The sequence below is a fragment of the Cebidichthys violaceus genome, unplaced genomic scaffold (genome assembly GCF_023349555.1).
Source record: "Cebidichthys violaceus isolate CVI_PGR_0920_01 unplaced genomic scaffold, fCebVio1.0.p SCAF_36, whole genome shotgun sequence".
NCBI lineage: Eukaryota > Metazoa > Chordata > Actinopteri > Perciformes > Stichaeidae > Cebidichthys > Cebidichthys violaceus.
The window spans coordinates 968,024-991,970 of NW_027176550.1; the positions used below are offsets into that span (position 1 = coordinate 968,024).

Sequence of the window (23,947 nt, forward strand, 5' to 3'; positions counted from 1 at the left end):
GCGGATGTAATGAACTCCATGATCGATAGCTCAAACAATCAATCAATCAGGTTTCATTCAGGCAGCACGTTTTAAACAAATCAAACGCAATCCAAAGCTCTTAACAGATGATTAACAAGACCAAAACGTTTTTAGCTCCGTTACATTACATTGGTTTAGCCGATGCTTTTATCTAAAGTGATGACCAGTAAGTTGTCCTGCAGAACTGCTGAATCGGGTCACCATGTCTGCACTCCAGGTTATTTTAACCCAAACCGAGATCCTTTCCTAAACCTGAGTTATTTCCTGTGAATTAATTCAGAAAAAAGACAATATCCTAATAATCTGTTTACGTGCAGCTCTGTTCTGTGTTTGACGGGTCGACGTCCTAACACGTCGTTCATCACGTCTAAATATGTCAAAGTGAACATCAGGAGCTAACAGATGTGTTCCAGAGGTGGAGGACTCCTTCAAACAGCTTCTCTAAAATACATCTGTTCACATCCAGAAACCTGTTGAGGTCCAAGTCTTTCATGATGTTTGGACTTTCAAAATAAAGTCCAAACATCATGAAGGACTTTATAAAGTCATAAAAACTGCGTTAATGTGCGATAAAATAATTGTCGGCGTTAATTAGTTAATGCGTTAACGCGATAATAACGCGTTAAGTTGCCCAGCACTATTTTAAACGTTATGAAGGACTTTGATATCAACAGGTTTTTGGATATGAACAAATATCTCAATGTGTGTTACGTTAATCAGAGTAGAGTTGAGTAGAGCTGCATATCAAAGGGAATATTAGTGAATATTCATTTTCATGAGCCATGGAAACAGCTTAGTAGGAAAATTGTGTTTTTCAGAAATGAGGACAAAAAACTGAGTATTTGTTGCATGTAAACAAAGTGAAATGAAGAGAAAATAAAAAAATGTGCACCAACAGCGCGAACAACACAAACTGATAGAAATCCACGTCTCTGCTGAAAACGCAGCGAGCAGATTAAAGTTGAACCGCCTGCTGCCGGTTTAATTATCAGCTGATGAAGATTAAACGTCATCCTCAAACTCCACCTGCAGCACATTTACCTCGTCAGCAGAGAAGCGGGCCAACAGAGCGCAGCCACAGTCACCATCATCACCACCACCACCACCATCATCATCATCACAGGTCCAACGTGAGCCAGAGCTCCGGTCTAATCAGCCTCAGTAACTGAACACACCTGTGTTGAGTTCAGGGCCTCTGAATGCAGAGGATTTATCAGAATTACAAAACTGGATTTCCTGCGTCGCTCCTTTGTTTTGGATCAAATATTCACATTAATTGACAAATTAAAATATAGTGAAGAGTTCAGACAGCTCTGCTGGTAAAAACTGTCCTTCAGTCAGAAGGTTGTGAGTTCATATCCCATATGTGCTTTGCTCAGGTTTTGAGAAAGACGTTAAACTTAAAGCATTTCTATTTACACCCGGCCAAGTTGAACAATGCTACTTAAATTAGCAAAGGTTAGCGAGCTGAAAGACTTAGTAGTACTAGTACTACTAATAGTAGTAGTATAAAGAGTGACAGAGTAGTTAGAGGGACTATGTTGGGGTGGATTAAGGGGTTAAACTCATGACTTAAACATGAGAGGTTTGGGTTTGAGTCCCATAAGAGTCATATTTTTACTTAATAATTATTTTATATGTTCAGTTCATAGTCACAGTTTGTTACGGTTTAGGCAACAAAAGTATTTGTTATTCATAAATACACTTTTGGATCAAGTCCTTTGGTTTAAGTGTTTGTTGGAGAGCTCAATGGTTGTAGTGAGTGTCTCTTCAAGGCTGGATCGTGGGTTTGATTCTAGCTTTGGACATTTGTTGAACATTAGATTTTTCTTTTTCTTTAAAAGATAAAAATAAAAGTCCCTTAAAAGTATCGTTAGCCTTTGGAAAATAATCTATTAAAAACTTTTAATAGGAAACACAGAAAACATTTTGTACATTTTAAAGGTTTTAATTAACATCTAAACATTGTAATGAAGTTTTCTCATCAGCAGCTCACTTCAGCTGAAATATGAGTTACTTCACAAACCTTGATGAAACAGGCTTTTCACAATAAGAGACGCCTCAGTCTTCAGAAGGAAAATTCAAAGAGTGCTGGTGGGATTTGAACTCACAGCCTTCAGGCTGCTGAGCGGTTTCTCTTTCAGCTAAGCTACCAAGAACATGTGGGACATTATTAATATTTCAAACAAAGCTCAAACTCACGGGGCTGTTGGGTTTGTGAATGTTCACAGCTCCAAATCAAACGCTTCTTAATGGAAAAATAAATTTTTTAAACGTACAAATTAAGTTGAAAATACATGAAATGCTATTTATTACATTTTAAGGGTTTTACACAAAGACAAAACACGTCCATTTTGAATTAAGATGAAATAAATAATGAATGGAAATATCTTTGTATATTTTAAATGATTTAAATTTATTTTAACTAAAAACATGCAGCTGATCCATTAAAAGCTTTAACCGACAGGTTTACAGTTTAATCTGCAGGTGACGGTCACATGATCAACTCCTCTATCACATTTAAAGTGATAACAAAAGCATTTTAAAATATGTATATATATATAAAAAACATAATACCCATCAAGCTAGCTGGCTTGCTAAGCTAGCTAGCTTGACCCCTGGGCTCACTTTGACTTACTTGTTCTCCGGTTTTTCCTTGTTGAAGTTGTGAATTTGGTAGTTTTGAAGTTGAGATGAACGGAAATTGAGACGAACGGAAATCGAGACGGTTTTTGGTGATGTTTGAAATTTTTGGTTTGTTTGTTTGTTTGTTCAGAGACATGAAATCCCATTCATACATTCATCACAATCACTCCTGTGTGGCGTACCTGTGGTGGGGATTGAACCCACGGTGCTCTGTTGGTGGTCTGAGTCCTTGACCACTGGACCGTCTTCAGCGCTGCTAAACTCAGACAACCAGAGACAGAAAGACAACGCAGAAAACTCTTCTTCATCAACCTGCAGAGAAAGAAAGTTTACAGACTTCAGAATTAACCAGATTCACCTGAAACAGATTCACCTGAAACAGATTCACCTGAAACGTGTTCGCCTGACAAACTGACAAAGTCTAACTCTTCTGTCAGACTCAGCATGTCCTTCAGTGGCGTCACAGCTCAGATGACAGAGTGCAACCTCCACAATGTGAAGGTTGTGGGTTTGAATCCTTTTTCTCATTTTCATCTTTTCCTTTTGTTATCACTTAAAAACCCTTAAATCAGTCAGATAATCCATTAAAAGTTATTTAACCATTCAGATAATCCGATAGAACTTCTTTAACTACTCAAATAATCCATTAAAAACCCATAAACCACTAAAGTAATCTATTAAAAAAATAGGGTTAGCTCAAATTAAAGCCAGAAAAAAAAGTTGTTGAGTGTTTTAAAAAGGTCGTGGCCATTTCACGAACTTCTTTGAACCAATTCTGTCCAGTTGACTTCAGAGTTAATTTAGCCCACAATGTTTTGATGAAAACAAATAATTTATTCTAGATAAAATAAATATGAAGTACCTGTGAGTTCCTCAGTGTCTTCATTATTTGTGGCTCTGCGGGATAAAGACGGTTTAGACGTCACACATATCAACGAGCAGAGAGTTTTGTTGATTCACATGTTACAGTGCGACTCTCTCCTCCTCATTCATTCATTCATTTCTTCTTCTTCAGCTGTTTGTCTTTTCAGAAGCTCATTTGAAACCTCCTCTGATGTTCGCTGTGAAGACGACGGGCCGCATCAGAACCTCATTTACTTCAGTAATTCACAAACATCACAACTGGGAATATGAAGCACTTTAGTCAGAAAGACGGACATTTAGAGATGATCGAGAGGAAATCTGTGAGGTAGAAGTCACAGAAGAGGTGCTGCTGCCTCAGTTGATCGCATTTTTTGAGTCTTATTATCATGTTTCTGTCATCATACATATCAGTAATGATAATCAGCTCGTATCTGGGAACACGGTGACATTGTTAAAGAAGTCAGGCGGTCAAACCGGCTGTAAATAAACCTTTTAAACTACTTCATCTGGAGGTCGAACTGAAACTACATTAAAAATCATTGTTGCGTGAAACAGAATGAGTTTGAAGCGGTGACGTCACCCGGACCTAACAAAGTATTTCACAATGTACGTACATTAATGTACTTGGTGCCACTGTGTGCTTGGTGAATAAGTGAAGGCACATCAAAGACGGCATCCTATCGAGCTCTCTCTGCGCGGCCTAATCCGACGGTCACCGCCGGAGCAGCGACGCTACATTAATCGCTGTTTCACGAAACCGTTCGTACTCATTACGGCTGCAATTAGCCCCGAGTGACACAGGGGAGCACTGATTGAACAGAGTGCGGAGCTGCCCGGCCACAGGACGAGGGAATGAAGAACGAGTTGAGATTGTGGAGGAGGAAACTTGAAACCACCTGAAGCCTCTTTAGAATGAATCCTTTCCATTACGGCCTGATGGACTGGCAGCGTGATAACTGGGGATCTCTTTGAGGGGGTTAATTGACACATTAGAGCAGCGTTTTAGGAGGCGTGGGAATACTGATTGTGCTGTTAGTTAGTGCTGTCGCCAGGTCACAGAGGAGCCCGCTCGCGCTTTAATTACATTTTAGATTCATGTCCTAATCAGACGGTGAGCCGCTCACCTTTTGGCCGTGGAACACTCTCACTGCTGCAGCTCGCCGAGTCATGAACACATTCATCTGTTGCCTCCGCCATCTCCTCTCGCTTCCCTTGAGTTTTAACCTTGGAAAAGATGAATTGTAAGACTTCGGATGAGTTTTCTGGGAAAGTGTCTTGATAAATAGCATGCTGCATGTTCAACAGGGGAGCCAACTTTTAATTGTAAAAAGGTAAAGTTTAGGACCTGGCAGACGAGAAGGAGGAAATGCAAAAGGATCTGAGGGAACGAGGGACAATAAATTTCAATAAATGTTTTTCACTTAGAATATGAATAAAGATTGAGTTCTCTGCAGACTCCAGAAACAGGATCATACACTGGTTCTGAATGGTGGAATGTAACAAAGTACATTTACTCAAGTACTTTCATTTTGTAGATTTTAGGTGTCCCTGTGGACTAAAGCTGTAGTGTCTCTGAGCACCAGAGTGCCTTTAGAAAACCTCTCATTCTACTGCAGCAGGGTCTGACAGTCTGCCCCTCTCAGTCCTGGTTCTGGTTCTCCCGTTACCTCCCTTCCCTCCAGCGGGTCCAGCAATACGTCCTGGGTCTCCAGCAGAGAGGAGAAGCTCTGCTCCTGGAGGAGGAGGAGGAGGAGGAGGAGGAGGAGGAGGAGGAGACGCTGCTGCTGCTGCCGGGAGCTGAGCTCTCCTCCTTCCTCCGACTGCAGGTCCAAGGCTGCAAGTGAAGCCGGATCTGGGTCTGTCCACGGTGTACCGGTCTCTAATGGAGGATCTGGGTCTGTCCACGGTGGACTGGTCTCTGATGGAGGATCTGGGTCTGTCCACGGTGTACCGGTCTCTAATGGAGTCTGAGCTGAAGGAGTTTCTGGTGAACCTGCATGATGTCATCTGGTTTCACCAGAATCCGACCCGGTGGCTCTGATGACGAGCATTAAGAATAACTCTATAGAAACTCTGATGGTCTCTGTACTGATGGAGGTCTGATAGAGGATCAGGACTACACTGAGACTGGTTCAGGACCAGATAAAAGTTCCTCCCAGTAACTTACAATACAAATCCAAAGTACTTGTACATTGCTATTTCCATTTTTATATAAACCAATTATTGTACATTTTTACTTCACTACATTTCAGAGGTTTACTTGATAAACTTTATGTGTTGATGTTGATGTATGAACGGCAAATTACTGCTTTGTTCAAAAATAGAGTAGTAAGCACTGAGATCTTCCTGCTGGTGTAAAGTATAAAACCTCCTCTTAAGTTGTACGTAGTTTGGAAGTCGAACTCCCAAGACTCAAGTCTTTTTTAACCTGTGACACTTCACTCATCCTCAGTATGTGGGAAATGAACCGAGTATCTTCATCGGTGGTATGGGCGGTGAGTGTGTGTGTGTGTGTGTGTGTGTGTGTGTGTGTGTGTGTGTGTGTGTGTGTGTGTGTGTGTGAGGGCGCTGGTGTTCAGGCTGGTTATGGATGGTCCCGCCTGCTGCCAGTGACACCGCAGAGGCTGAGTTATGGCTCGTGTTGTAGCCGCCGATCTGTGACCTGCAGGGTCCCACTGAGCTCTGATCAACGTTCTGCAGCCGGAGCGTGCCAGAAAATAATGGAGTGAAGGCCAAGATGATTCTGCATTATGCAAAACACCCCACATTAATATTTCAGGCAACTACAAACAGCATAGCGTCATTATTAATTACAACTGTTGAGTGTGTTACTGGTGTAAGGACATAAGTTTGACGAAGCCACTAAATAACAACACGGATGAGTTCAATGAACTTTGATACGGTTACTGTAAAAGTAACTAGTGCTACCAATTACTTTCTAAATCCAACCTCTTGTTGACATTAAGCCTTAACCAGAGAAAACATATCACTTCTTCTTTTAAAAGACATCAATAATCTGCAGGAAATAAATTAGACCTTTGAAGAAAAAGAGAAGAAGATCAATGCAAAAGACAAATAACATAAAAAGTGTACTTCACCACACTAACATTTGCCAATTAGCACAAAACACAAAGTAATGGGTGTTAGATTTCTAGTTATTTCGTCATAAAGTATTAGCGACATTAAAAGATTGACCTCATGATTGCGCTGGATAAAATGTTAATGGTTTCCCAAAGTTATTAAAATTCATCTGAAGGGAACATGAAAGTCTGAACCAAACTTCATATCAATCTTTCCAATAGTTCTTGAGACATTTAATTTAAACCCCCCAAAAAACCTTATGGTGGCACATGTGGAAAAGTCAGAGGTTCATCAAAGTCAGACGGGTTAGTCCTCTGGGGACCATGAATGTCTATACGAAATGTCATGGCAATCCATGCAATAGTTCTTGAGAAATTGAATTTAAAACCCCAAAAAAGAACCTCATGTTGGCACGTGTGGAAAAGTCAGAGGTTTATCAAAGTCAAATGGGTTAGTCCTCTGGGGACTATGAATGTCTGTACGAAATTTCATGGCAATCCATGCAATAGTTCTTGAGAAATTGAATTTAAAACCCAAAAAAAGAACCTCATGTTGGCACATGTGGAAAAGTCAGAGGTTTATCAAAGTCAGATGGGTTAGTCCTCTGGGGACCATGAATGTCTGTACGAAATTTCATGGCAAACCATGCGATAGTTCTTGAAACATTTCATTCAAAACCATAAAAGTGAACTTCATGGAGGCACTAAAGGAAAAGTCAAAAGAATCACCAAAGTCAAGACGGGTTCGTCCGCTGAGGACCATGAATGTCTGTAGTCGCTGACGTAGCGAGTTGATGAAATTACTGCTTTGAAGGCATAGCGCGTTTTGGTATTCGTTTCAACGAGTGCTGATCCTGGAGCAGCTCATTGCATCGCTGTCTACCAGCCTGACGCATTAATCGCTTGTATTCGGTTTGACACTGACGCATGTCTCCTTCTTCTCTCTCCACCTTGTGCATTAAATTTCATCCTCTTCTTCTTCTCATCAATCACGTCATCCTCTCTTCCGTCCTTCCTCCCCTCCCTCCCTCCCTCCCTCTCTTTTCTCGTCCTCCTCTCTGCTTCTTTCCAAACTCATTTCACCTTGTGCTCTTCACCTCTTTTCCTCTTTACATCCCCTTCTTCCTCTCCTCTTCATCCCTCCCCCCTTCCCTCTCTCTCAGGTGAGAAGTGTCGGAGCTTCATTGATCTGGCCCCGGCGTCGGAGAGAGGTGAGTAATGGCCGTCATTAGGCGTCGTCGCCGCTCCCCGCCGCTCCCCACCTGTTCGTTAGGCCCGGAGAAAACCATGGAAAAAAACAACCTGATAGTTCAATACAGGCACCAAGTTTTATTTTATCCAAGCGAGATGAGGCAGACCTCGCTTCAGTCATGGGAGGTGTTGGCGTTTTTTGTGACGTGTCCTTAAAAGTAAATTAAACCAATGCCACGGTCAATGACTTCTGAGCATCAGCTCCCAAAACAAGAAAGGACATTTAAAGTGAGAAGACGGTCGATTTCTAAGACAGATTGTGGTCTACAGTGTCAGAATTGGTAATTGTCAAGCAATTGTAAAAATAGCAAATTTTAGCAACAAGTCCTCTAAATTAAATGCCTGATTTGTAGCTGTCCTTCAGACTGAGACGTGGATCAATCGGCTGAATGACATAATTTGTCTTTGTCCTCCAATATCGCTATTAAATCAAGGTGAGTGAAGCCGACGCTTCATGTGTTAAAGCTGCATTCTCTCTAGTGTCCACCAGGGGGCGACTCCTCTGGTTGTATAGAAGTCTAGTCTAAAATGACTCTACTTCTCTCTTGATTTATTCCCTCAGTAAACATTGTAAACATGAGTTTATGGTCTCAATCTCTAGTTTCAAGTCTTCTTCAATACAGCATGATGTTCATTTAGTACATTATGCTCCATTTAGAGTCAAACAGACCATAAAGCAGGGGATGATTTAGGGGGCGGGGCTACACCGTGATTGACAGGTCTCTATCAGAGACGTATACGCTGTCTCTAAGTCACTCCTCCTCAGTCCAGATATGATAACTTCGGTTCATTGTTTGCAAAAAAAACAACATGGTCACGGCCAAGATGGTGACGGCGAAATTGCAGAACTATAACAGTTCACACCATTATAAATTACAATAATTGTTGTTTTCTTTAGTCAAATAACCCGGAAACACAATTCAGTGTCCATTCTACTCCTATTCCATTTCTATGGTTGGCTCCCATGTTTAAGGTCAATGTTTTGTTGACCCCGACCTCCTTCCTAAAGCCGCCAGACGTCTTTGTCACATGAACGTAAAGACATGTCTCTTTGGGGCATTTGCTGAATTGACGCTTTTGCTTTTCCTTCTCAGTTTTAGGCATTTGAATAAAACACCCTCAGTGTTATTTAATTTTTTGACACCAACTATCCAGCCTGTACAGGAGCAGACTGCTCTGCTGCTTTCAATGTTTGCCCTCAGCTCAGAGGACAAAAAGAAGGTGAGGCTGGAGTCTGCCTTAAAGGTACAGTGTGTAGCGTTTAGGGGAATCTATTGGCAAAAATGGGATTTAATATTATGAAGGATGTTTTCGTGAGTGTCACCTGAAAACAAGAATATTTGTCTTTTCTTTTCCACGTTGGCCTCTTGGAAAATTAAGTTTCAGTTGGTTGCAATCTGCGATCGCACCGCTAGATGGCGCCAACTACCACACACTGGCCCTTTAAGGCGTCAGTAATCTTTGGACACAACTGGTGGCAAACGGGTCTCTTGGTGTTCTGAAACCTGCATTGTTTAGTCCAGTTTAATTCGATTTCAAGACCATGACACAGCAATCGTGCTTCGGTTGGTTCTGCAGGTGGGAACAATAGTCCGACTTCGATCTGACCCAAATTCAAAGCGTGCTCTGCAGGTCTGAGCTCCCGTAGCCAGGTGCGCTTTGCATGCTGGGATGAAGATGGCTGATAATTGGGCCGATGGGATTTCTTTTTCAGGACCTGGTCTTCCTGTTTTTTAGAGCGAATGTTCTCACGTAAACTCTGATTCTCCGAGGAGGGAGTAGAGCGAAAGTGACGTATATTAATTGATATGAAACAAGCCCAGTCTTCTCCGGTGTGTTGTCAGTTGTGATTTATGGAAGTCATAAGAACCTGAACCCTGACAAAAATGGAGAATGACGGCTGATGTTCACCTAAGAACGTACCGGACAGGATCATCAGAAGAACACGTGTCTCGGTTGCATCTCTTATTACCGGAATGTTACATGAATGAATTGATTTCCTCTCAGCAGGCTTTGCTGACTCAGCGCAGTCGATACACGTCAGTCTTGTTTTCAATCATAAAAGTAATTTACATTTTTTGGACCAAAACAAAACAGCATTCTTTTTTTAATTTTATAGGTATTGTTCTTTATTACTACATGTCATTAATGCTTTGCTTTGGCTTTTTATCACTTCTTCTTTTTATTTGTTTTTTAATAGGATGCTTTATGCAAAACAATATATATTTGTATGCATCAGGAGCTGGAGCTCCTCCAGATTCCTCCTAACTGCAGATGAGAGCAGAGGTTCTTCTTCTTCAACAGCACTCGGTGTTTATACCCTGCAGCTCATAAAAGGAATACTTGAGCGGTCCGGAGGAAAGGGAATATGCGGTGCATGTGGGCGTAGCCTCTCTAATTCGCCGGTTCGTGCAGAGCAGGTAGTTAATGACGAGAGTTCTGCAATGGTTTTGTCTGGTAACGCCATCTGGAGGGAGGAGCGGCGGTGGACGGCGTGATGCGTCGAGCGGGGCGACCTTGCCTCTCACACAAGGAGACAATATGTTAATCTGCCTTCCCTTTGAGCCTTAACATGCTCACTGCTGCGTTTCATAACACACAGCTGCTCCTCACTCGGATCCAAGTCCGGTCTTAATGAAAACCTCCACAAATAAACAAACGGGAAAATCCAATTTGATTACAAGAAAAACACTCCAGAGTGGTCACGAGTGCAAAAAGTCCCCGAGCAGAACCAGACAGCAACCACACTCTGAAGCATTCTCAGTAATTAAGATTTATTAACCGTCGTCACTACTGCAGTATGCAACTAATGTCTTTTATTTAGTGTTTTGACTGGAAGCAAACCCAGTTTTGAACCTGATTAAATAGTGTGTTCTGGTCACGTCACATGTTATGAAGTATTCTTGGTGAAACCAGTACACAACAAACACAGAGCGGTGGATGTAAGGCCAGCGTTCTCTTTCTTTCAGCTCTGTTTTTGGTCTCCACCGACTCCTGAGGGAAATATGACGCAGGTGGACAAAGAGACGTCAAATACAAGCATCGACCGATCATGTCAGACATATTATACGGCTTCTGCAAAAAAAAAAACACGGGATAACGTTGAATTTCAAGGTTTCTGAACCAAGAACAGGTTTCGTATGACGGTGCAGTAACGCTCAATGATATGCGGTTGATGCTGATTTAGGCGACAAAAGTGCAACATTTTGACCTGTCGACTGAGCTGCAGGTCAAGTAACAACACAACAGCTGTTTAAGAAATAATATCATATAATATATTGAAGACAAACTAGAGACCACAGTGATGAGTGGTTAACGTCGTCTCGTTTGCTCACCTCAAGGATCATGAAGAAGAAACGGGACAGTAGAAGCAGCTCTCTCAATAGAACTCAATGAAAGCCAGGATGACATTAAATCATACGCTGCATGAATTCATCACTCTATTGTTTCACTTAGAGATAATACGATTAACTAATTAGTCAGCAGACAGAAGATGAATCAATCTACAGCTGATTAATGGTTTCATTTCTCATTTTTACAACTTTCCTCTTTTAATTAATTTAAATCCTCTGAGTTTTTATAACTCTTTTTAAAAGACGGTTTCAGTCTGAGCTCAAAACTTTTCCTAAACTTAATTATTGAATTAATTACTCCTGAAATGAATTGAAATATTAAGCAGTAGTGACAGCGTCGAAATCATTAGTTGGAGCTCTAATTCTATTCGCTAGAAGTTATTAAAATGAATCCTCTGATTTAATTTTACATCCTAAATCCAGCATTTAATCAATTAATCTATAATCTTGTCGCTGAGGTTCCCTGCGAGTCTAAATCTTAATATATCTGCGTTCTTGACCTGGAAATGTTTTGAGAAAACCCTTAAAGATGGACACACTGATGAAAACACACACTCACACACACACACACACACACACTCAGAGAGTAATTAAAGTTGTAATTATACGAGGCTCGGTCTGATGAGCTCCTTCCTTCCTGTTATCAGCTCCTATTTGCTGTTTAATGAAGTCTCACTCTGCCCCGGCTGCTGATACATATTCAATAAGGTCAATATTGTTGCATTATGAGTTTCCCTTAAAGGCATTTTACAAAACCCAGGGACTTGTTTCCAACGACTGGCTGGAAATGAAGAGCTGCAGCTAAGTAGAAAGTGGAGAGTGAGGTTAGAGATTCAGAGTGATGCTTCATTAAAACGCTGATTATTATTAAGACGAGGCTGTTGTACATTCACTGATCCACAACACGTCTTCTTTCACACTAGAGGAAATAAAACTTTTATTTCACTACTTTGTTTGTCTGTAGATTTCTCCTAAATTCGCCAAAAGTCACCATTACATAAAGCCTAATTTGCATATTTAAACATAACATTTCAGAGAACTTGTAACAGAATAACTACTGGTGTTGATGTGAGTGATGAAGTGGTGAAGTCTGATGGTGATATCTACTAGTTCATGTTGTGACCCTCTTCACCTGGAGACTCTTCTAAATGTCTGGACTTTAACTAAACGTCTCTTTAAAGGAGCTTTTCTATCAATGGAGTTTTTCTCACACTCTGATCCAGAAATCTCCACTTCAGTAGTTCTGACCTCCACCAAACTTCACACCTTCATTCCTCTCTGTGTGCTGAAGCTTTCTACAGAGGGCTTTGTCCACACACCACTCACACACTCATCTATACTACATTTATGAATAAAAACATGGAGAAAATTGATTTTTTTTTTATGTTTGTTGACAGTACAAAGAGATATCTAGAATTCCCTCAGTTAAAGCCTTTGACTCTAAAAATAAAACACGAATTTTGATCCATGGCTTTATCTAAATGTTTGCAAATTAGCACATATTCAACAAGATAATGCCTCATTTTCAGAAAACTTATGATATAAAATAAGAATTCTCTAAGTGTAAGAAATCAACTGGAGAATTGTCACGGCGATATCTGCTAGTTAAAGTTGTTATTCACGTTTCTTTCACATTAACATTTACTTCATTGGCCTAAATAAAGTGTAAACTAAGTTATTGACACAATAATAACATTAGCTAATTAGCACGAAAACACCGGCGAGGCTGTTTGGGAACGTCATTAGTTGGCTTAATGAAAAAGTCACCAAAGTTATTACGCGATCATCGCGATCCGTCCGACAGTTGTTGAGATGTTTCAATGTGGACAGACGGACGTTAGAGTGTTTGTCATCCTGAAGGTTTCAGCTGCAGGTTCGTCGTTTCTCCTTCGGATGATGGGAGCAGCCGTCTCATTGGTTTCTGCGCCGTGACATTGTAAAGCGGTTAGCGCTGCTTTTATCACCAGAGGTTTCTGCTCATCCTCTCTGTCTCGTCTCTCACTGCTTCTGTTCTGCAGCTTTTGTTTGTCACCATGATATAATATATCTTTATACGAGATTTCGCCCGTTTCAGATCCATCTGAAGTCTGTTGTCACGCCGCATTCACGGTCTAATGGGAAACACTGTATTTATGAGCTTTCTACTGAAACCCCCGGCTCGTATATTGTAAATACTGCACTTAAACACTTTAATACTGGAGCCAAATCTAAATTATTAATCCGTTACATAATTGATCACTTCTGATTGGATGACTCTGCAGACGTCTCTTAGTAACCAGTGTTCACATCACTAACGTCTTCATCGGAGACATTCCCCCGGTGTTTGAACGTGGCGTCATTGTTCGGCGCCGCCGACACAAAGACAGCGGATCGTTTTCCGTTTTTTCTTTTATCCGAGCCTATAATAACCCAGAGCTCTGATGAAGATTTAAACACTGGGTTGTGATAATGAGCAGGCAGGTTTGAACCGAGCGTCGGTTTGAAACCTCCTAAAGTCCCGGAGCTCTTCTTCATGGATTCCTTTAACTCGGTTTTTAATCATTCTCCCTCTTAGCATTATTTGCCTCCTCCGTCAATGTCGCTCTGGTTTGCAGCCCCCCCCCAACCTTTATTAACAACACATTAATAATACAACACAAATTACTTTGGTTGTTCCACCATCCAGGGGCGTCAATATCAGGCGGCAGCCTCCGGTTCTGTCTTACAGCTGCATTCTCTCTAATGTCCAGCAGGGGGCGACTCCTCTGGTTGTGTAGAAGTCTATGAGAAAATGACTCTACTTCTATTTTCCCGGGAGAAAATGAAAGCAGATGGTGTCATTATTCTTCAGCCAATAAACTATGCGATCACCATTTAATTCACAATGATACGTTAAAGCAAAACTCGTCGATCGCTACTTTAAGTTTTAATGATGCAGCCTAATTTATTAAAACACTAGGAAGTTAGAGAGAACTTTAAACTTAAACTTCCCAATGCAGGTCTGTTAATAACGTGTTATTTTAAACAGAACTCTGGCTCTGGTCATGTGGTTTGATGCTTTTATTTTTTCAAATTTTCAAATATAAACTCTCCGGACATCTCACAGTTCTATTTATTGTTTCTAGAATTAAAACACAACCGGATGAAGTGTGGAACAAACATCATGAGAATGTTCTCTAAATCATCTCTTTCCCATTTCTTGTCCTTCTTTTGTTAATTCTACCCTTACATTCTGTCAGTACACTCGACGTCTCACGTGAAACACTCCGGATATAGAAGCAAGCTCGCCTTGAGAGAAGCGTGACACAAAACCTGTTCAGGGATCCTATAGCTCCCCTCCCCGAAAAACTCAGCGTGGAGGTCTCAGAGAATGCTGTTTAATTCTGTACATTTAAAGTGAGGACTTTCCACGAGGAGCCTCTGCCTTTTAGAAGTGATACATGTGCAGAGTGTGAGAGTGTGAGAGTGGATCCTGAGGGCGACAACTCCTCTCTGCTTTAAAAATGTTCACATTTCCAGAGCGCCGAGAAGCAGAAAGGTTGTAAAACGTGTTCGTCATCCTGCGTAATGTCTCCCTGCTCTGATAGGATTTTTTGGTATGACCAGAGGGCTCACAGCACAGAGCCAATCAGTGTGTGTCGAACGGGCAGGTGGTGAAATCAAACCCCCCCCCCCCCCCACACACCTTTACCCTGATCAGAAAGGAATCCTTCACCTTGTTTTGAGCTCAAAGAGAAGAGACGCATCATCATCATCATCATCATCATCATCCTCCGAAGATTCATCTCATCGCGTCAGCGGTGGTTTCAGAATGAATGGAGGGACGAGTGGACGTCCTCAGTTTGTGCCCGGAGGACAAGAAATACGACAAAAATGGAAAAATCGAATATTTCCACATTTTTATGAAAGCACGATAGAGAGAAAGGTCAACGCGGACATTCTGTTAGAGACGAGGAAAGTCTGCTTGTAGAGCACGTTAAAGAGGAACAAGAGTAAAAAGAGAAATACATACATCAATAAGGTGAAGATGTAATATAATTCAGATCCAATACTGCAGTAAAAGTACTAATACCCCTCTGTTAAAGTCCTGCATTCAAACCTTTACTTGTATTATCAGCAGTATTTACTCGAGGTAGAAGTATTGATTGATCAGTAAAACGTTTCAGTATATCTCGTGTTTCTGGATTAGCATCAGTGTGTTTGTTGCTCTGCAACCTTTAAAGCAGAACTTCCTGCTAATCTTCCCCTCGTGTTTAATTTAGAGACGTGTGAGAAGACGTCGTCACGCGCTGAGAAGTTTGCCGTGTTTCGTTACATGATAAAAGGAGTTTTGCGTTGCTTCGCGTTCAGTTTCTTCTGAACTGTAATTTGCCGAACGACCTCGTTTCCGCCTGAGTTCTCCTCCTGGTTCTTCAGCGGCTCTCTGTGATTTGTTCTTCTCTCTAGAAACGCTTCAGAGGTTTGAAGAGTAGAACTCTGACCTCCAGAGTCCAGGAGCTCTTTCAGCGCGACTTTGTGTTTCTCTTCTTGTGAACTTCTGCGTTCAGCTTGTGTGTCGAGAGGAACGCGATATCCCACAAGGCATTGCTGCATTCGGTTAGATGTATTTATACTAAAGAGTTTCATTTGAATGTTTTAAGTCGTAATGCTGAACATTGTTCTTCAGGGAAAGCAATTAAAAACATGTCAATAATTAACCAACAGGTCTATTCACTGTGGACTATTTAATTAATACATGAACGTTTAGTTTTACATTTGAACATATCAAAACATCCAGTTAACATTAAATGAACCGTCAGAATGTACTTTTGGCCAAGGAGCTTTTGTTTTCTTTTGCTTTGGTTTGTTTCTCAGCAGGATTACAGAATGGTTGTTGGCGGAGGTCTTTTCCTTTCTAGTTAGCATCGCTACGTCCGTCAAGCTTTCCATCCTCGATGATGATTTTGAACTCAAATTCTTAGGTGCAATAGCTGATATTATTCCTTAAACAGCAGCGGTAAACAGCTGAGCCGCTGTGTTTCCAGTCAATCAATCAATCAGCGTCTCGTTTCTTATCGGCAACCTTCAATTCCCATAGAACGTCACTGCAGTGTACATTACGTTTCTGAGATATTTTACTACGTGTGATTTTAATGTACGACAGTAGTATTTTTGTTTCGTTTTAAAACTGAGAATACCGTTTAAGTGTGTGGGAACGAGTCAGGGTTGATTAGCCGTAGCTAAGTAGCTAATTGAGCTTATCGGCTTCACCTCGAGCTGCCATTTCTTCTTCAAAGTTTGAATGTTTGTGTGTGTTTTTGTTGTTGTTGTGTTGGTTTTCATGCAGACATCTCTCTCAGTCCAACACAATTATTCTCACATGGGAGACAATCAAGTAGCATTAGCATTAGCATTAGCAAGAAAACGTCCTCTCTGGCTGACTTTTTAATGTTCCTGACGCATTTTAAAAGCAGAACTCAGTAGAAAGAGTCGCACGTCTGCACTCGATGGCTACTTGAAGCCTTTAAAACACTCACCATCCTCACCAGTTCATGCTATTGTTCTGGTTCTGCAGGACCGCATCATAGCACAGTATAACGAAACACGTGAGTCCACACTGTTATTTCACTACTATAGTGAATCCGAGGAGGTTCGCTTTCTGCTTTAACGTTCCCGAACACTGTACCTGTGTGTAACAGCTGTGTGTGTGTGTGTGTGTGTGTGTGTGTGTGTGTGTGTGCTGCAGGTGTGTTGTGGCTCTCCGTGGTGTCCGAGGTGCTCTACATCCTGCTGCTGGTGGTCGGCTTCAGCCTGATGTGTCTCGAGCTTTTCCACTCCAGCAACGTCATCGACGGACTCAAACTCAACGCCTTCGCCGCCGTCTTCACCGTGTTGTCCGGTAAGACGCAGAGAGAGTCTTTCCCTCCTCCCCGTGCAGGAAGTGGGTGACGGACGGACGTCACGTTCTTCTGACACACTTGTGCGTTCAGAGGTGGCCTGAGGATCAGGAGGGAGACTGATGCAGATTTGTGTAGCGGGCGTCCAGGATCAGAGGTTATCCCCTGGAAGCCTTTCGCTCTGATGGATTGTAGGATTCTTTTTTTCTCCCAATTCATGTTAAACCTCTTACACAAGAAGTTGGCTCCGTGTGCACCGTGTCGCACGCTGCCCTCCCCCCCCCCCCCCCCTTCTCCTCTTCCTCCTCCTCCTCCTCCTCTTCTTCACCGGCTCTTTTTCAAAGCATCGCTGATAGATGATAGACGGGTGATAGATTTAAAACACAGTTTGTGCTGCTAATGAAAGTCCTTTATTTCCTGTTTTTAAATGATGCATCTTATACTCTTGCACTTTTACCGTTACGCACCAAATCACCGAGACAGACGCCTTGTATGTGTTTAACGTTCTTGGTGATAAACAGTTTCTGATTCTGATAAAATAATCCTGAAGGGAATATTCTTGTGCCAGATATTAATTACGACTGATTAATAAGAAAAAACAAAAGCGTTAAAAAATGTAAACATGGCGGACTCCGCCACCACCAACAGTAAACAATTATATATTAAGAGGTAATACATTAAAATTATAACCAAAATAATTACAGCTGTAATTATTGTTGTCAGTCAAAGTCTGACCTGATTTAGTTTGAACCAATGCAATGTCATATTGAGAGTAATCGCTAAAAAATAACCTACGTAAATATTTTTACCATAAAATGAAGAGATAAAGATTCATTGATCCCTTCAGGGGACAATTCAATTGTTGCAGCAGCACAAGGACGGAAATAAATAACGATAAATCCAGAAAGTAAACAGAAATAATTTTAAATAAAAATGGGAATATAAGTGTAAAAAAAGAACAATTAAAGACAGATATTAAAAAAGGTAAAAGAAGGTGAAAATTGAAAGTGGTTTGATCAAAAGCAGCAGAGTCATGATTAAGATATGATACTAGAAGAGTTTGTCTCTATTAACATAGAACTAGAATAGATCTATATTATGGTATATAATGTAATAAAAACAATACAACAATCAAACGTGGAGTGAAATCTGTTTGCTCCAGACAGTAACTGTAAAATAGAATAAAAAAATGTGGAATAAATTAACCAAATATAGTAAAATACTCAACTAAAATCAAAAATAAATAATCATGAAACAGTGAAACAATGAGGACCGAATGACTTTCAGAAAACTGAAGCAAATGCAGTGCTACGTATAATATAACACATCCGATGAATGACAGGTGGATGGATATTATTTATGTGTTGTAAGTGATGAGTCGTGAGTTATGGATGTGAACGTCGGTGGCCTCGAGGGACGAGGACTCCTCCTCATCCTCCCTGTTTCGGCCTTGAGGCAGTGATGGAAGTCTTTTATGATCCACGTCAGCGTGTGAGAGTTCACACCTGAAGGTGCGTTCAGGGAACACCGCGGCGTCTCAAACCAACGCCGCCTGTCAGGACGAGTAGAAACACTCGAGCCGTCGGAGGTTTGAGACGCTGACGAGTTCTCTTCTGAAGATGTTGAGAGGACCGAGATCAGTGCAGACAGAGGATTCAACATAATGCGGTCCAATCTGAATTCACCGACGCTCGTTTTAGGGTTTGAATGGAGTGTGTTTTACGACGCCGTGGAGCCCATTGGCTGCATTTAATAGCACATTGTCTGACACGCCTGGTGGAGATCTGCGCTCCACTGAAGGCATCGTAAACATTTGGTGACAGGAAACATTAAAGCTAAAATGTACCAAAAAAAAACAGTGAAGCAGGTGAATGACCTTGTGTATTTACTGGCATGTGACACACACACACACACACACACACACACACACACACACACACACACACACACACACACACACACAGAAACACACGATTCTGAGAAATCTCTGTCATGGTCGAGGAGAAGTGAGGCTCTCTTTACGGCGAACTGTAAATCTGGAGCAGCTGAGTTTTATTTACTGTGGCATGATGCTTCACACACACACACACACACACACACACACTGATTACAAACACAGACACGTGGCTCTAACCTATCACGCACTTCCATGTGACACACACACACACACACACACACACACACACACACACACACACACACACACAGGGTCGTGATGTATAACCGCTGCATTAATGTCTTTCTTTCTCTGTTACTCATTTGCACCGAGGTGTTTTTGATTTACTGTGTGTTTATGAAGGATTGTAACGCTATTCCTAATTGATCGAGAGTCTCACGCTGAATCAATCGGTGCAGTGTGATGACTAATTATCACCGTTACACGTGCTCTGATTTATCACTGATGAAACGCTGAGCGGTGACGTAGGGGTGAAGTGATTTACTGCTGTTTTGTTAATGGTAATCGACCCTTTGCTGTGTCCATTTTGGATTTTGTGTGACGTATAGAATGTTGCCTATAATGATGTGTGTGTGTGTGTGTGTGTGTGTGTGTGTGTGTGTGTGTGTGTGTGTTGCAGGTCTTCTGGGTATGGTGGCCCACATGATGTACACGCAGGTGTTCCAGATCACAGTCAGTCTGGGTCCTGAAGACTGGAGGCCTCACAGCTGGGACTACGGCTGGTCCTTCTGGTCAGTCTCTCACACTCACACACACACACACACACACACACACACACACACACACACATCATTTCAATCAAACCTATTGTTATCACTAAAGGACAGTTGTTCACTTGTTTTAAAATGTCAGAATAATCATCCACTGTTGCACCAAAATCAGACGGCGGACAAACAAAATCATCTGTCCAGGCTGTCGGTGTTCCCGGAGTGTGTTGAGATGCGCGGGGAGCTTTTCGTTTTCTCTGATAATTAACCAGACGAGACGAGAAGCACCTTGACCTCCTCTGCTCTCTGCATGGAAGGTGAAGCCGAGCTGCAGCCTCCGCCTGAGCTCACGTCGCTCATTAGCGGATGGAGGACAGAGAATGTGAACGAGAGAGAACCCCGAGCACTTTAAGGACGTCTCATCCTCACTGCCGTAGAACCTCTTTCTTTACTGTAGAAACGTTACGATGAAGATCAAGGGAGGCGCTCAAAGGCTCCAGAACGGCTACTAGATGGACCTGGAGGGGAAAACGTTAACGTCCTTTCTGCTGTTTGCGAGGTCACCGATGTGCTCTGAGCCCCAATAATAAAAACATTAACTAGCATTATTAGCATTATATATGGATTACAAATAGCGACATAAAACAATTAAAGACGAAAATGTAAAAAAGTAAAAAACAAGAATTTTATATGGAGACACCGAAAATTTTAGGCTCATTTATCTTCCATAACACGTCGTCTTTCAGACTAGTGGAAATAAAACATTTATTTTATACTTTGTTTGTTTACGTCTGTAGATTTCTCCTAAATTCACCAAAAGTCACCATTACATAAAGCCTCATTTGCATATTTAAACATGACATTTCAGAGAACTTGTAACAGAATAGCTGCTGGTGTTGCTGTGAGTGATGAAGTGGTGAAGTGTGATGGTGATATCTACTAGTTCATGTTGTGACCCTCTTCACCTGGAGACTCTTCTAAATGTCTGGACTTTAACTAAACGTCTCTTTAAAGGAGCTTTTCTATCAATGGAGTTTTTCTCACACTCTGATCCAGAAATCTCCACTTCAGTAGTTCTGACATCCACCAAACTTCACACCTTCATTCCTCTCTGTGTGCTGAAGCTTTCTACAGAGGGCTTTGTCCACACACCACTCACACACTCATTTATACTACATTTATTAATAAAAACATGGAGATTAAATTATCTTTTTACGGCTGTTGATAGTATTTTCTGATTTATGGAGAATTCCCCTCAGTAAAAACCTTCTAATGTTCAGATTTATGTTCTGGAAATGTATGAAAATTAGCACGTATTTAATAAGATAGTGCCTCAATTGCAAATTTAAATAAAACATTTTTAGAAAACTTGTATAAAAAGAATAATTGCCTTCATGTAAGTTATGAACTGGGGAAGTTTCTAGCAGATACATTTTTCTGTGTCTCTCGTTAAGATAAGAAAATGAGAATAAAAATGTGACGACAGAAAGAGAGAAATATCAGGAACAAGAACCTGCTAGAAGTAGATTTCCTCCGTCAGTCCTTCTAGTGAAGGCTGCTCGTTTAAACACCTCGAGGGAGTCGCTCCGGATCGTCAAAGTGGAATAAAATCAGCCAGAGTGATGAATCTCAAGGCCAAAATGCTCCTCGAGGACGAATAAAAAAATGTGAATTTTAAGCTCTTTAGCTTCATTTACAGCCTGAGAAAACAGCTGACGCACTAATCACCTCTGTAATAAATCATCAGTTGAACTGCGTCGTACTTTACATCAGAAAAAGAAAGTCGTTGGTTGAAACTATAGTCATTTAGTTGTGTCATCGCCTGATGTTTATCAGTTTGATGTATGTTTTGCTGATACTTTTTGATTTATCGTCTTAATGTTGTCCTCTTTCTTGTGAGAACACATTGGGAGACAATAATGTAATCGATATTTCACAGATTCATTCTGAACATCCGTCCCAAATTTCTTGGCAATCTCTCCAATTATTGCAAAGACGTTTCGCTCAACATGAATATCTGTGAAAAGTTCTAAGCAATCGGTCCAATAGTTGCCGACCAACCAGCAGCCATCCACAGAGCCACATGCGTATTCACTACCTCTTCTTCTTCTTCCCTCACTGTGTCCTTCTCCCACCAGCATGGCCTGGGGTTCCTTCACCTGCTGCATGGCCGCCTCCGTCACCACCCTCAACTCCTACACCAAGACGGTGATCGAGTTCAGACACAAGCGCAAGCTGTTTGAGCAGGGCCTGCGCGAGGAGCAGAACTACCTGGACCAGGAGGCCTTCCACTACTTCCAGGACCGCTCCCTCCAGTCCATCTCCAGCACCGTGGAGGTGTACCCGGGCCACGGCGGAGCCAGAGCCGGGCTCGTCGTCGGGGGGGGCCCGGTTCCCGGTCCGGGACCGGGTCCGGGTCCTGGGTCCGGGCGAGGAAATATGAGAGGCACGTCGGCATCCATAGACCTGGGGGAGAACACAGACTCGCTGGGGGAGGAGCAGTGCTGAGAATCCGTGAACGGGTTCTTCCTCCGAACACGAAAGCACAGCAGCCCTTATTATTAACTCGTCGAGAAGAGACAGAGTCAGTGAAATGAATTAACTAGACAGATATTTTCTTTATATATCAACTGAAAATCTATATAATGTGTGAAAAAACAGAGAGATCTGAGACTTTGAGACCTGGGAATTGAGACTCTTCGTGGACGGGAAGGTGTTCTCCAGCATAAGTCAAGGTGCTATGTGTAGTATTTCCAAAGGGTTATTATCAATTTAGATGCAGTAAAAGTGGGCCAGAAGTGGCAATTACAAAATAAAAGGGAATTCAGAAGAGTAGCAACAAAAGCAGAGAGCCGTTAAATGTCAGTTACACAGAAACATGAGCCACCGTGGGACCTTATTTCGGGGAAAATATGTACGAGTAGAGTCATTTTCTCATAGACTTCTATACAATCAGAGGAGTCGCCCCCTGATGGACATTAGAGAGAATGCAGCTTTAAGAAAGTTCAGCATTGACTTCACTCGGCTGTTCCTGTCTGATTGAAAGAGTAGCTGGATAAAACACGTCAGGGAAGATAATGTTACATTAGGAACACAGCTAAGTTAGCTAGCTAGCGACATAGCCGAGGTAACGGCCATTTTAGTGTTGGTGACGTACACCGTGTGAGACGAGAGATGTAGTTCAATGATCGGTTTCACACTAAACTAACTAATGCTAAGACAAACTGCAACTTTCTTTATGTGAAAAATTATCTTTTAAAATGACAAACATCATATGTGTAATTCATGGCATAATTTAGAACAGGATAAGAAAAAATATCTGTCTCTCGCCGTTGACTACCACGTATATTTTTTCCAGAAACAACGTCTCATGGTGGTCGATCATAACGGACCAAGTGAGGCCCTGATCGGGCTTTCTTTTTTGCAACCACCAAATAAGTGCTAACATTAGTTTAACATGAACTGTACGCTTCCTAAAAGCTAATAGTACAGTTTAAATGAACGAAAACTGCTTATCGGAAATCTCAAGAACAGCATTAATTTTAGCCTTTTTGCTTTTGTTGAGATCATCCATCAAAAACTCTCACAACATCAGGCGCTTTGTGCAAAAACTGCCGCAGCAGGAGAACCCCTCCGAGTTAACTGAGTTAGTAACGGTGTGTACATGTTACATGGTGCGCTTTTTTATTTGTTATAGGAGGAAAATGTTATATTTATGTCATAGATGTACTTTAGAGCAGCGCAGATTAAAACCAAAAAAGTTAGAAAGTTGACATTAGAAGACGGCGTTTGTGGAGAAACTACAGTGATGTGTTGTGCATGCATGCTTTTTTTGAATGCTGACAAATTAATTGTTTAACTTTGTTATAAATCATGAAGTAGATTATGAAAGAAAGGTAAGAGGACTTCAGCTCTTTATAAACAATTTATTTTTTCAAAACCAGCATCTTGTGGCCATTAGAAGAACTGCAGCTTTCCACTGAGGATGTATGCCTCGAGACAAAAACAAAATACTACACATAGCACTTTTAAAAGCCGAGCCCTATTTATGACGCTGAATGTGAAAACTAGTGTTAAGAGTTATTATTAAAAGCTACATGTCCTGTTCATTTGTTCAGCTGTGTTGATCCTGTCGGTGAAAACCGGAGTGTAACCACAAGAATGTTTCTTCAGCCCTTTAATATTTAATTCAAGAGTGAAAGCACAGATTAGT

At 41.5% G+C, this 23,947-nt stretch overlaps 1 protein-coding gene across 1 annotated transcript; it reads left to right on the forward strand.

Annotated features, from left to right (window-relative positions):
- The first annotated feature begins 7,770 nt into the window (after positions 1 to 7,770).
- On the forward strand, positions 7,771 to 23,773 carry gsg1l (gsg1-like). The gene is made up of 4 exons (XM_068725861.1): positions 7,771 to 7,822; positions 16,920 to 17,072; positions 19,647 to 19,758; positions 21,873 to 23,773. The coding sequence occupies exons 2-4, from the start codon at positions 16,988 to 16,990 to the stop codon at positions 22,240 to 22,242; spliced, it is 567 nt and encodes a 188-aa protein (XP_068581962.1). The 5' UTR covers positions 7,771 to 7,822; positions 16,920 to 16,987; the 3' UTR covers positions 22,243 to 23,773.
- Positions 23,774 to 23,947: the final 174 nt, after the last annotated feature.